At 35.3% G+C, this 15,650-nt stretch overlaps 1 protein-coding gene across 1 annotated transcript in view; it reads right to left on the reverse strand.

Moving 5' to 3' along the window:
* The window catches only part of PCDH15 (protocadherin related 15), a 632,895-nt gene that overhangs the window by 340,525 nt on the left and 276,720 nt on the right, over window positions 1-15,650 (reverse strand). Inside the window, exons 6-7 of the mRNA XM_070432784.1 lie at window positions 6,177-6,296; window positions 1,003-1,113 (exon numbers count right to left, since the gene is read on the reverse strand). Of these exons, the coding sequence (XP_070288885.1) occupies window positions 1,003-1,113; window positions 6,177-6,296 (231 nt within the window). The remainder of the gene's footprint in view (window positions 1-1,002; window positions 1,114-6,176; window positions 6,297-15,650) is intronic.

The following is a 15,650-nucleotide window of genomic DNA, read 5'->3' on the forward strand; positions in this document are numbered from 1 at the left end:
TATCTCCTCCCCCTTGACCACAAACAGACTTCCTCAACTTTCCTTTCTGCTGTGCCGGCTCATGTGATAAAGGTCTATAAGGAGAAGTTGGCTGGGAAGGGACACTGGGACAGTGCTCTCTCAAATAAAAGGAGACAGAATCAACCTCTAAAAAAAATCTTTAGCACCCTTTCCACTTGCTTACACTCAGTTTTGCTAATGCGTATAATATTCACAAGCAGCCAGCAGACAAGGCATTGGAAACATAACCAAATTTCAGGTTATGTATATATACTTAATCTGTCACACCAAGCCTTGAGACACATCAATCTAAGGCTTTTATTTAATAATAATAATAATAATAATAATAATAAATGTTAAAATTATATAAGCAACTGTTTTTTGTGTGTGTTTTTTTCTCTCAGCCATGTTTCTCTTCATCTTCCAGCAACTGTTTTTTAGGCTTTCTGTTACTACTGTCCACATACCATGGTTATGGTCATTGTAGCTAATATTTAGTGAATATTTATACAATAAATGATAGCCATGAGGGAAAAGATTACCAATTCAGTAGTTCTCTCCTTATAGTGTACTTTGGAGCGTCCTGGGGAACTAATAAAAAAGCATTTCTACCCTCTGAAATTTTCATTCAGAGAATCTGAGGTTGGGTCAAGGAATCTGCATTTTTACTATGCTCTCATGGTGATTTGGCTTAAATTGTTTGGTGGATCCTGCTTTGAGAGATACTTCAGTATGAGCTAAGAACCAATCATTGAAGAGCAGGGGGCGCAAGTGGTTGAGAGAGTGAAGTTTACAGTGAGTGGAAACAATTGTCTCCCCTATTCCATCCCATTTGCCAGGTAGAAGAAGATTTATACAAATTACACTGAGGCCGGGGCTACTTCATTTTCCAAAGGAGGAAGTGCCAACTATACTGAGTACTGGCAGAGAACTTACACATGGTAAACAACCTATTTACTTCATAAGTTCATGGGAGAAAAGTAAGAGGAATTGAATACTCACATTAGCTTGAATGATGACATAGTAGCGTGTTTTATCTTCATAGTTGAGCCTTTTCCTTAACACTACATTTCCAGTCAACATGAGGGGAATTTCAAAGGTCTCATTGGATGTCTGAAAATAAGTAAAGACAAAGATTCAAAATGCATTAGGGGTTTTGATAGTGTAGTTTAGTCCCCTTGAAAGTTACAGAGAGCATGCTTCTTACCTGAACATAGAATGTGAGTGTACACTTCAGATTTACTATTCTTATTTCTGAAAACTTTTCATTTTGATTAATGGGTTTTATCAGTCTTTTGATAATGGTAACCAGGAATCCTGTTCCTTGTGATAGTTTAAAAAATATTTTAGGTTATTTCTAAATCAAAGTCTAGGTATCTGAAAAATTTCCCTGTTATTATATTACCCTTTCAGCACTTGTTTTTATCACTGCTCAAACATTCCAATCATTCTACATAATATTACTTTTCAACGTTGGTGTCCACTCTGTATTCTAAGCTTTTTTAAAGTATTAAATCCAGCTATTAAATTGAAACACTGTTTTTATGAAAAATCATGTATGTTATTGTTTACTTTTTATTCATATCTGGGAACTGCTGCTCATTAGTTAAATCTCCTACCCTGTTAGAGATTGAGTTTTTTCCTGGTAACATGCATATCATAAGGGCAATTTCCAACATTCTTTCCCTCAGTGTAAGACAGTGTATTCATAACTCAAAAGAATATAACTTATAAAATCAGTCTCTTATCCATAAAAAATTCCTTACATCACTCTCTGTGTTTTAGTGCCATTTAGAAGATTGATAAAATGGTCCAACCAAGTTCTCTGCTAAAATAAACAGACAAACAATCAAAACAAAATTTTTCTTGGAGGAATATAATAAAACCAAGAGTCTCTCCACAATGTAACATTTCCAATGTCCAGGATAGAGTCCAAAACAAGTTGATATACGATGAACCAGGAATGTGATCTCTTTTCAAGAGGAGAAAGTATCAAGGAAGACCAATGTTTGAAGAAGTAGACAAGGACTTTTAAACCAGCTATTCATAACTATGTCTATATTGAGAGATGTAAAATAATATTAATATTCTCACTGTAGGTGAAGAGCTGAGAAAAGCACAACCAAGAAAAACAAACTATAAAAATGTGGAAAATCAAGACCTGAATATTATACTATCTGAAATTAAAACACACACACACACACACACACACACACACACACACACACACACATTGAATATGTTTAATAACAGAATGGGGATGACAGAGAAGACAGTAACCTTAACTATAGATCAACAGAAAATTGACAGTTGCAGATAAGTGATTAAAATCTATTGAAAATATTTGAGCAGAGCCTGTACTTATGGAGAAATATTTAAATGCCTGAAATTCCTGTAATTGCAATCTCAGAGGAGGAAGTGTCAGGGAAATAGGCTTGAAAATATAAACAAATAATGACTGATAATTTATTTAACTGGTGAAATAAAAATGCAGAGATTTAACAGCATGGATGGAACTGGAGAGCATTATGCTAAGCGAAATAAGCCAGTCACAGAAAGATAAATATCATATGATCTCACTCACTTGTGGAATATAATGAACAACATAAACTGATGAACAAAAACAGATCCAGAGACAGAGAAACATCGATCAGACCATCAAAACTCAGAGGGAAGGTAGGGGAGGGCAAGGGTAAGGGGGAGAGATCAACCAAAGGACTTGTATGCATGCATATAAGCCTAACCAATGGACACAGACACCAGGCGGGTGAGGGCATGAGTCGGGGGGTGGGGACAATGGGGGGATAAGGACACAGATGTAATACCTTAATCAATAAAGAAAAAAAAGAATTTCAGTAACCTATTTCAAAATATATAATTATAAAAAACAAACAAACAAACAAAACAACACACACACAAACAAAACTACAATTTGGCATGCCATAGTTAAGTTGCCAAATACTCAAGATTAAAAAAAATCTTGAAAACATACTGAGAAACATGATTCAAATTTCTATTGACTTCTCTTATCAGAAACTCTGAAGGCTATTGTTTGAAATAATGGGAAGAATTGATTTAAATAATTTGTATTACTGTAAGGCAGAAGTGACTTTTGCAAATTTCTACAAGGATAAAGCAGATTCTGTAAGTGAATGAAACCCCTTGGAGTATAAGCAGCTATACATATATTTTCTGAGTGGTGGAAATTCATTCCTCATGAGAACACAGCAGAGCAACTCTAATTGATCATCTTTTTGGAATTATTTCTATTTCTTAAGAGAGAAGAGAAACCATGTTTTGAATGTGAAATTTCATGATTGGCTCAAAAATTATTTAAAATGATTTGTGGCCAAACAAAATGTTGAAATCCAGGTCACTAATTTGTAATTTCTGTTAATGATTAATGTAGTATCATATTAAAACAACAACAACAACAAATAAAACTCTAAGATTTTTAAGTAGAATAGAGCAATCTACACTTTTCACAGTTCATCCTACAGTGTAAGATTAATCTAAAAGAAATTACAATTGTGGTTGCAAAAACCAGAGGTAGCCACATTTTTAGGTTAAATACGTTGGTAGTATATACAATTTTTTTAAATTAAGAAGTTAGTAGGTGAATATTATGCTATCTATCTATATAAAAAGCCAGCAACTGTAATGCCATAATGACCAGAACAACCAGTCACTATGACACCCACTGTGGCCAGTGAACTGGCCAACCTCCCGCGGCCCCTTCCCCCCAGCCAGCCTGCCCCTGATTGCCCCCCATACCCCAATAGGGGGCAGGGCTGACCAGCCAATGTCCTGAAGCCCCTCCCCCCAGCCTGTCCCACCCCCAATGGGACCCCACCACCCTGATCACTCCAGAGCCCCTCCCCCTACCTGGCCCTACCCCAGATCTGCCCCCCCAACAGGTCAGGGGCAGGGCCAGCCAGCCAACTACCTGTGGCCCCTCCCCTTGGTCGCTGGCCCCCAATGGGCCCCCCCACCCCAATCGGGGGCAGGGCCCACTGGCCAATTGCCCATGGCCCCTCCCCCGGGCCAGCCTGGCCTGATTGGGCCCTGATTGGGGTGGGCCGTCTGGCCAACCTCCCACCATCTCCTCCTCCTGACAGGCCTGGCCCCGATTGGGGTTGGGGCCGGGTGGGCCAGACCCCACCCATGCATGAATTCGTGCACTGGGCCTCTAGTTGTTAAAATAAGGAGAATTACTATATAAAAACAGAAGAGTGGCAGAAAATTAATACCACCAGGTATTTCTCTCATAGATCTTACAAGAGAAAAATCTGGTACTGAGGTTTACACCAAGTTTCTATGATGCTAAAGATGGATTCTCTCTGCAAGGACATGACTGGGTTAATGTTTTCTCTCCCAATAGATCCTAAGTTAAGTGCTGTCATGATGTCTTATTCTGCCTCATTGAATTAGAACCATGCACAGAGAATGTCTTTATTCCACTGTACTAGCTTGCTGAAGGACATTTTTCTTTTTTGTTTTTTTTCTTTTTTGTAATTTGGAAACTGCATGTGGCTGATTGGCTTATCCAATCTATAGGCAGTAAAATGTATATATTGTATTTTATGCCAAACCTACAGTTCCCTGAAAGGGAAAAGCATTCAGAAGGAATTACTGCACAGCTAACAAGGAATTTCAGCCTCACAAAACTTCAAAAAGATAGCTTCTAAGTAATACATTTTGTCTCCCACTATATCCAAACCTTGAATAGTTTTTTTCTAAAGCAATGTAAGAAATGTTTCCCTGGTTTGGCCATTCTATACTTGGCTGGGAGGTTTCATTTATACAACTTGAGGAGTAAAGATTAGGAAATGACCTTCATAAATTGTAAGCTAGGAACATGGCACACACATATAATTAATTCTTTTAAAAACCTAAACAGTAAAGAAAATAAATGGATTAGAAATAAAATGTGCAGTCAGCTGTCTGTTTGTACTTTTAAGGAAAACCTGTTTCTCTTACCCTTTTCTCCTCTATTTCTTTGATCTTTTCCACCCCATTTCTTGGGTAACCTTTCATCCTTATTGTCCTTCTCTGTCACTTTCTCATTACTTCCCCATCTCTTGTTTTCACATGGAGACATACTTCTTAGGGGAAAAACAAACCACTCCACGCCCTCCCCGTCTTCCCTTGACCCTACTATGCCCATGGGCTTTTTTTTCTTTCATTTTTCATTCTACAATTTTTTCGGAAAATTTTATTAGAACACAACAGAGAAGAGAAACCATGTTTTGAATGTGAAATTTCATGATTGACTCTATAGATGAGAAGTGGCTGCGTGATACCAGGTAAATCACTTCATCTATGAGCCTGTTCGCTCTTCTTTGCAAGAGAATAACTGCTATTAACTGATTGATTTGTGAGAATAAAAGGAGAAAATTCATTCACAATTCACTTAATTCTCACAATAAACTTGTGATGGAGATCTTTTGTGAATTTTTAGTCTGAACAAGCACAAGCATTTCTGTTGTTTGTTTAAAGCTTACATAAGAAATCTATGATATAAAAAATAAAGATATAATATTATCTTCACCACTTTTTATATTCCTAATATTAACGTAAAGGAGAAGCATTCCTTTAGAAATCTCATTTAAGAAGTGAGTTTAAAACTATGCTTTGGGAAGCCCATGATGTGAGGAGTTGTCTTGGGAAAAGATGGCAGGTACAACACCAGCTTTAGCTTCAGCAAAACAATTCTGATTTCATCTGTGTTAAATAGATGATTTGAAGAAATAAGTTCACAGCCTAAAACACCCACAGCCAGAGGCTCTGTCCTTCTCTTCACCTCAGGTTTCCTTGGTAGGGAAGTGGCAGCAGTGGCATTCATTTGCAAGTTCCAAAAAGCGTGTAAATCACACTGGTTATACCACATCCAAAGATTTCTTTAGAATGCTTAGAAATCCACAAACTTCATGGAGATTAAGTAAAAATGCCATATTAAACCTAAAACACATCTTAAATTATTGCTTACAAATACCACCAAAAATTAGTTTTTCAAAGTATAGCCCACATTTAAAAGAATGCAATTTTGAGGTAGTACTTGATTATACTATTATTACTTATGTGGTTCTAATAGAATAAATAATAAATATCATGAGAAGTAAGCATCGATTTTATTACTCAGAGTGAAGTCACCCTGCAAGTAGCTATTTACATACCGGATCATCTGGATTATACTGAATCACATATTCTATCTGTCCGTTTGGGCCGTCATCGATGTCTGTAGCTCCATTGTCTCCTGCAAATCCAGTAAATATCGTGGTGCCAACTGGGGTGAGCTGAAAATAAAAGAAGAGGAAATCTGTCGATTCTCACTTCATCAGTAGCACACCAGAATTGTGCCAGCGCAAAACACAGTCCTTTATTACACAAAGGAGAGTGGACAGCTGTCCACAATCACAGACCCAAAGTGACTCAAAAGAACCCTTGCAGACCTTACATAAAAGCGTATAAAGTCCAAAATGACCAACGTCAGGGTCCTTGCATTGGGATAGAGAAATAGAAGACCCAGATTCAGTCTGCACCACATTTGGACCAATTTATGACCATTAGCATCTTAGCCCCTGTGGAGAAAATGCATCTGTTGTTCCTCCTTAAAAACGCCTTAATGCATTAAGTTATCTACAAGCTAGAATTTAAATTGTATGTGCAAGTGAGTTACTCTATTTAAAAACAAAAAACGTTTCAGAGAGCTCAATAAAGTTCAGGTTGGTAATTGCATGCAAGTGGTAAGTTTAAGCAAGAATGTCGAAGACAACAGATGCCCAAGCTAGCAAAGGAGAAAGAAAGCTGGGCATTTCTTCGTGCTCACAAGATTGTTTGAGTAGAAAGCTGTTATGTGACAGGAGTTGGTCATATATTTTCATTTGGATTAAAACAACCACCACAAAACTTAATGAAGCAAATACAACCAGGATTTGTTGTTTGGCTTTACTTCTTACTAGAGGCCCGATGCATGAGAGTTGTGCAAGGGGCTCGGCCCTCACAGCTGCGGAAGCTTGCCTCGGCCCTGGCAGCCCAGGCTTGGTCCGGAAGGTCGTCCAGAAGGACATAGAGTCTAATTAGCATATTATGCTTTTATTGTTATAGATTCATCTCCACCACAGAAGCACTGTGATTTTGTCTTATCTGTAGGTCTTTGCACAGTGTGTCCCTACATCCAGAGTCTCCATTCCTCAAGCTTTACCTGAGTATCCCTACCCATTAGTTATAGTCCAACTTATTTATGGATCACCTTCAACAGCCTGATGGGAATGATACCAACTGGGGAGCACGCACCCTTTCTGAGGTGGTATTTACTCCTCAGCCCAGCAAATTCTTGGCATAACGGAATAAGGAGTCGTTGTTACTGGGTCTTCTAATAGTCTAATTTTATAAGTAACCTCTTCATTCTAAGGTTGGCAACAGATTTTAGAGAAATAAATTATACATTTAATGAACAAACAAAATACATCCACTGGCACAATAACTCCTGCAGTTTGTAGCCTCCAATTTAGAAAAATACAATACAATTATGATTTAAAAAATATACCAAAAGTACAAAGTACAACAGTGGTAGATTTCAGCATCCCATTTCATTCAGTGGCTATACAATCTGTTAGTACTTTGATCACCCTCTGTGACCCTTTGATGATTACCCACAGTGCTTTCTTAGTAATATTGCCAATTCCTGAACTCTAATTTATGTAGTGCTGCAAAACAGGCCTATTTAAAAATAATTAGCTATTCTCTTCTTCTTACCCCTACACTTATTTTCGGGGTCTTCTCTATTATACTGCATGGTCTAAAGATCAGCTTCCGTATGATAATAATTTTTCCAAATTATAAGCCATTCATTCCATGACTATGATTCAGATTTAACCTCCTCCTCTCAAAAGTCAACCCTATTGTTTCTAATATGCTTTAGAAATACTGATATATTTGATATATTTGAAAGACAAGGGTTCCCCACAAATAAAATGGAGTGATAAATTTGTAAACAGATAATGGTTAGTGGAATTTTGTTGAGAACTTATGCTTTTTCTCACAAAGATGAAATTACATTATCTCTGAATCTATAATTATTTATTGGTGATTTATTATTGGTCAAATCATTATTTCTGTGATCATTATATTGGATATATATTAACTCACTAATATAACATTTATTTTATTCAAACATTTATCCAAATCAAATGTCTCTTTGAAGTTTATCTTAAATCTTTCTATCATTGATAGCAAATAATACACATTTTTGAATTCACATTCAGTGGATGTTATCATGCAGTGAGTTATTAAAGTCAAAGAGAAAAAAATAGAAAATTATATGTTCTTCATCTTCCTTTACTACAAATAGTTTTTGCATCTATGATTAAAATCTTCACCCCATGTCTATTATGGAAGTTACATAATTAATATTGAAAATCACTTCCTCTAAAGAAATTATTAAAGGCAAACTCATAAGTATCTTCAAGATAAGAGAATAGCTTATTATTAGAGAGAGTGACAAATAACTCTATTCATCTTTAGTAAAAGCTAAAGAACAATTAGCTTTAGATTGAATATATAATATATGTAATAGCCCATTAAATTTGAAAAGTTTAGCCCTGGCCTGTTTGCTCAGTGGCCAGAGTGTTGGAGTGTAGGGCCAAGAATGGAAGGATCAAGGTTTCAATTCCCAGCCAAGGGCAAGTACCCCAGTTGCAGGTTTGATCAGCAGGGGTGCCTGCAGGAGCCAACCAGTTAATGTGTCTCTCTCACATCTCTCTCTCTCTCTTCTCTCTCTTCTCCCCTTCTCCCTCTCTTCCACAGTCTCTCTAAAGATCAATGAAAAAAGTATCCTTGGGTGGGAATTTAAAAAAAATAAAAGGTTAAATAATTAAATACTTAAATTCTTTAGGACAGCTGAAACATTGATTACATTTACATGTTTAAATTAGAAAAAATATTTTATGTGTTTCTTTCCATTGCTTTATTCTTCGTCTCTTTTTTCTTCCCTTACTGTATGTATCCTGCTTTCTAGAATGAATGTGCAAATCCCTTGGAGGAGAAGAACTGGGACAAGTAAAAGGTACTAGGACTTAGTCTTATTTCTTCCCTCAGAAGCTTTTGATGTTAGAGTAAATGCTAATAGTGTCTATTCAAAGAAATTCTGTGAATGGGAATGGCTCTGAAGGTCCATTGATGTTTACTCCATAAATAGTTGGAGATTTGGAGATATTCATCAAATTTTTAATACCATGGACTATATTTCTAAAAGATAATATTTAACTTGCATGAAAAGTCATCTAAATTATATATGGGATATATAATACAAACAAATAAAATGTTTTTTAAATACTTAGCTATATATGGAATTTCATTGTAATACTTCATCATGAAGACCATCTGTGCTCTTCAATCTACCAGAATTACTTTGATAAGAACAGATTTCAAAACTGCATATTTTAAATGGAAGAAGATGATACAATCATGATACATTGTGAAAGACTAGCACAAAGCTAAAAAAAATTTGATCAGGAAAATTTAAAGCTCAAATTGGATAGATTCAAAGATAATGTCTTTTCACCACTGAGGAAAGGTGAAGTTCTTAATGATGTTCCACTAATTACTGCCTGCTTACAAACGTATTTTTTTCTTGCATTTCATTTGTGAAGATCCCCTTGGTTTTTAAATACATCACTAGTTATAAAGTATAAGGCCAAAACCTGTACTAAGTACTTTAAAAAAGCATTATCATTTTTAATTCTTAATATAACCATGTAACATTAGTTTCTGTTATTATACTTACTTTATAGTCAAGCAACTTTAGGCTAAGAGAGCTTCTGCTTGATGTCATGATTCTAATATTTGGTAGATAAAGACTGGAACACAGATTGTCTCAAATACTATGAAATATATTATTTCAGAAATTTCATAATTTACTAATAATAAACTTTGGAGAAGAGAGGAAACAAGAGGAAATAAATAGAACTTGACACATAAGGGAACCCAAGATTTACAGATAATATGAAATGATGCAATTTGGATGATGTATTCCATCAAAGATAAATTATGTTTAGCCCTAAAGAAAAATGCATTTGAGATAATTTACAGAAAAACAAATAAATTCAACTTAGTTCTTGCCTGTATTTTAGAAAACTCATATTGAATAATAACTGCTATTGCAAACAGGTTGGTTTTCAGCAAGCAAATTATTTCATAAATTCCTATACTCACTATGATTTCAGTATGCTAACCTTCTCATTAGTAACCAAACATTTATTGCCAGTGCATTTCATCATGCCTGAAAAAGCACCCACTAAATGATCAAGGGGCAATAAAATAAAATGAAGAAAATATATACACCACAATAATTTGCATTGTCATCAATGGCTTTTCAACAAATCAATGTTTCATAAATCACTAAAAAAAGTGTGAGTGAAGCTACGATGAGAAAAAGATATTTACCAAGTCTTAAAGTCATTCCTCACCAAATAGTTTTAATTACTTATTAATTATTAATTAAAAATAATTAGTAAGTAAAGTAGAAAAGAATAGGCAGACATTAATTTATTAAAGCAATAAAAAGCTAACATAACTAGTAATGGAACACATTGACATTGTCTGTCTCTCTTGCTATGTACTGGGAAGAATACAGCATCAATCTTGTGGTATTCCTGAACAAAATCTATCATCATGAGGAAATATCAGGTAAACCCAAAATAAGAAATGATCTATAAACTGTCCCACTCCTGGAAATTATTAAGGTCATTAAAGTCAAGAAAATATTAAGGAACTAAAATATTAGATAAAAACTAAGAAAATCTGAATAAAATATTGATTCAAGTAAATAATGTTTCACTGTTGGTTCATTAGTTATTAAAAAACAATGTATCATACTAATGAAAGATATCAACAGCAGGGGAAATTGGATGAGGGTTATATGGGTATTCCATTACTTTTATTAAATACTAGTAGCCGGGTGCACAAAAATTTGTGTACTCAGGGGTGAGGGTGAGGGGTGGGGCGAGAACCCTCAGCCCGACCTGCACCCTCTGTCATGTTCCGGGATCCTGGCCACTCCTGGCCTAGGCACAGGCCTACAGTCTTGGGGTGGCCTGGCTCCAAGGCCCCATTTTATCAAGAGAACAAAGTAGGCGTTAGTTACAGCCCTCACCAAACCCAGTACACTGCATCTGTGCATACAACTGCCTCGTTCATGTGCCTGCTTTGCCCTACTGAATTACTAAATCTTGAGGACATAGCTCTGTCTTATCCTGCTTCACCTTCAGTGCCTGGCCTGGTGCCAGGGACCTGAGAGGGTTTGCTGAGTGAGTGAATGAGTGAATGAATGAGTGAGTAAGTGAATGAGTGAATGAATGCGCAAGTAAGTGAATGAGCAAGCAGCTACCAGTCGGGATAGTTTGCACTCCACTCTGGGCTGCCTGATGCAAACCCCGGGATGTTCCCACCCTGCTCCCAGCGGCCCCACTCCCCTCTCCCAGCTGCATAGTTCACACAGGGCAAAGGCGGCCCGGGTGTGCGTGTTGGCAGATCGGTGCATTAGCACCTGCCAGCCTCGGATCCCCTTGGGAGGGCCGTTTGTGGGTGTGGCCGGTGGCGGATCGCTGTGGTCCCACCCGCCAGCCCTGGGTCAGGTCCCATATGGGCCGCCTGCCACCCGGGTCGCAGATAGCAGGCCCGGATGGCAGCGGGGCAGGCGGGATGGCGCTGTCCCACCTTGCCTGCAGTATGCAAATTAGCCACCATCTTGGTTGGTGGTTAACCGCCATCTTGGTTGGCAGTTAATTTGCATATCGTCCTGATTAGCCAATGGGAAGTGTATCAGAGGTACGGTTAATTACCCTATTTGTCTTTTATTAGATAGGATTATTTATGTTTAAATATCTCTGATATAGTTTAAATAAATAATAAAAATATAATCATTCCATTTCATGAATCACTTTCATTATAACAAAGTCTAAGCTTTCAACATATTATTTATTATAAGAAACAAATTTCTAAAGATAAATATTTATCCACTTATATTACATTTAATTTTTATAAATATATAATAAACATTTGAACTAACAATTAGTCAAAAAAATTAAATAAGGTAGACTTAGAGTTTGCATGTGTGTGTGCATGTGCGTGTGTGCGTGCATGTATGTGTGTGTGTGTGTGTGTGTGTGTATGAGGAAAGAAAGAGAGAGAAAACAAGAGAGAGATTCTCATACATTTCTATGGTTTAATTTGAATGAAATTCAGCTTTTGGTTCCTGCTTCTTGAGAGCATCATTAAAATGTTTTAAATCATTCTGTTAAACCTTAAAAAAAACTAAAATATTTTAGAATCCATTTTTTAAAAATTAATGAGCACATTAATCTAATGTGTACTGTTGAAGGACATTATCATGCCATGTTAAGAGAACTAAGTATAACAGCACTTGAAGTAGGGTAAAATAAACATGCTAATTAAACGTGCATATGATATCAGGTAATATATCAGCTAATATTAAATACTTTCTATGTTATGCTGGCTATTACAACTATTACAGATGTAGTTGAGCAAGACGTTCCTTTGAGAGAGAGTCTTAAATTACCCAGAGAAAAATATTTGCAATATCTTATGTCTTGTTCACAAACAAGGAATTATAAACCTCATTATAGTCCTTGCTCAGCATTTAGATATAGGCATTAGAATTTTTGACATACTAATAGAAGAACATGCTTACAATGGCTATAAAAGACTAATATTTCATGCATTCATAAAAGCACTGATTGTAATTATAATATTATGATACAATATTATAAGTATAAACCCTGATATTTATTTTTAAATCAGTTACATGAAAATGGCTGTAATTTAGTTAATAGGATGCCTATCGATAAGCAATGAAGGGATGATTGAACCAAAAATGTAGGTTTTACTCTTAACTTTGTGACCAGTTTCATGAGTAACGTAGCCAATTTGTGCTACTGCTTCAGAGCTCAGTGTTCTCATAGTGAACAAGGAAAGTGACTAATCGGGACTTTAATTTTGGAAACTTCTTTTATACATCTATTATAATGACTTTATACCTGTCTTATGGATTTTAATGAAGTGTAAAATATTTTGACACCAACACTCTATTAAACCCTGAGTGATTAAAAAAAAATACACACCATTTAGATCATTCTGCATTAAATGCATGCCTATACTAAAAGGTGACAGGCCCAGCTGGCATGGCTCAGTGGTTGAGCATGACCTATGAATCAAGAGGTCACAGTTTGATTCCTGGTCAGGACACATGCCCAGGTTGAAGGCTCGATTCCCAGTGCCGGGCACACAGGAGGCAGCCAATTGGTGATTCTCTCTCATCATTCATGTTTCTGTCCCTCTCTCACTCTCCCTTCCTCTCTGAAATCAATACAAATATATTTTAAAAATAAAAAAAAAAGACAGATAGAAAATATTTTGCAATCTTTCACAGAAGAGTAAAATGTATTTCATTTAGATTTATTTTAAAGGCAGCATTGTAGTTGGAGTATACACATATAAACGTACACATATATACATATAAGTATATATAATGTCAATGTATTTTTCCAATGGAAATACATATTCATTCTAGCCAATGAAACTAAGAGAAGTACTACTATGGAAGAACTACTCAAATAAATAAAGGATCAGAACAGTTAAATTTGTTTATTTCCTAGCAGTTATGTTTTTAGGTTTAAATAAACTTTTAATTTTTTCAAGAAAATAGATATAATATTATGAGCAAAATCCAAGGAGGAAACTATAGAAAATATGACCACAGTACCAGTGAAATAGGATTGTCTCAGTTGGCTATAAGGAAATGCATTGAGAGAAAACCATATATGGACAGCTTTGTAAAGAACCCTGAACCTATGCAGATAAAATGTTTGACTTTTCTATAAATTTTGTCACTATAATTGACATTTATCCATATACTGCAGGATTTTAGAGTTTGGAAAAACTGAAGATAAATGCATGTGAATATTTCGGGACAAATTTAGAAATAGGAAATAGAAATAGGTCTGAGTTAATCTTTAAAAGATGAATAAAACTTGTAGACTTGCAAGGTAAGGAGGATGCCATTCTAAGTAAAATTAACAGTGTGAGCAAAGCCCAAGAGGTGGAAATATTTGTGAGATGCGGAAATTATTCTGAAAGAAGTGAGGCTTTATCAGAGAGAATATGAAGTTAAGAATGCATTGACAAAGGTCGTATTATGGAAGGCCTTTAGTCAGTCAACGGAGATAGATGGCCTTTTCCCTGACAATAATTTGAAATTATACAATTTTTGAATAGGAGAGTGACATGATTAAAATAGTATTTGAGAAGGTTATTTTTTAGCAAGGTGCTGAAAAGTTTGGGTGGGGTAAGTGGAAGTAGTTAATCACATTTTCACATTTAATACTTTGAAGTTCAATTTGAATATTATATATTTATTTACAAAAATTAAATATGTGGATCCAGAAATAGTTTAAATATGGTACAAAAATAGATATTACATTTAGATCTGTGCCTAACATAATTCACCTGAAAATAAGTTTATGCCCAAATGAAATTAACACAGAAATAAAGAAAGCAAAATTTCATTGAAATAGTATACTTCAGATGCTAAAATAATTAATTATGTAACCTGATTAATTACATTAATTAGCATCTGTCTCTTTTAGTAGAAACCTCTTAAATCAAGGTAACTCAAAAAGGTTAAGTCTTGACTGACCAGTAACTTGTCTTGTTAAAACTTAAAAGAGGAGTTTACAGTGTGTTTATTTTAAAGTAATACAAACTATAAAGTCTGATTGTGGAAAACATCATTTCTTAATTTTCTTATGAATAGAAGAATGCTGAGATAAATAGGATACATGCTAACAATTTCAAAAAGCTTGCAGAGTTAAATACCCAGTCCTGTGTAACTGATACCCTAATTACACTGATTTCGTCCTATAAAGTAGATACATATTTTTAAGGTTTAATGAGCATCTTGGAGGTAAAGAAAAACTGCTAAAATGTGGTTCCTTTTTTCTGTTGTTGTTAAAGTACACATAATAGATGATATTAGAGCAATAATATTACTTTTTGAATATTTTTAATAATTTTTCCAGCATTTTCTTATAAGAATTTAGTTGTGACTTATCTATATTATAAAAGGCCTGTGGCCCTAACACCCTAATGACCAAAGACCGGCACAGGTGGGCAGGGCTGAGCAATTTTGCGTGCTGAGCTTCTAGCATTTAAGTATTTTGAATACACCAAAATGATTTTAAAATTGAGAAAAGACTTTAAATTGATAGAATCCTAAATAGACATTTTCTTCCAGTATTTAATTACTGCTAGCACTTCAGAGATATGAAAATAAATTAGTTCTTCTCCTTACAATGAGAATAAATAGCTTCTGTTGAGCATCAGTAGGCATACAGGTGAATTTAGGTATAAAATTGTGCATAATGATCATGAGCATTAATACTTTGATCATTATTATAAATAAATCAAAATTTTCCTGTAGCAAAGAAATTCCTAAAATCATGTCAGAAGTTGTCCAGACCTTATTCCTTCTAAAGCCCTCTTCCTTAAAATATGTTCTTGATATTTCTAAACAGGTAAGCTTATTATTATAGAAGACTCATCTCAAAACATTTCTAGCATAGTCAGTTATT

The sequence above is a fragment of the Myotis yumanensis genome, unplaced genomic scaffold (assembly GCF_028538775.1).
Source record: "Myotis yumanensis isolate MYYU_CA2020_CCGP unplaced genomic scaffold, mMyoYum1.0.hap1 SCAF_13, whole genome shotgun sequence".
Classification (NCBI taxonomy): domain Eukaryota; kingdom Metazoa; phylum Chordata; class Mammalia; order Chiroptera; family Vespertilionidae; genus Myotis; species Myotis yumanensis.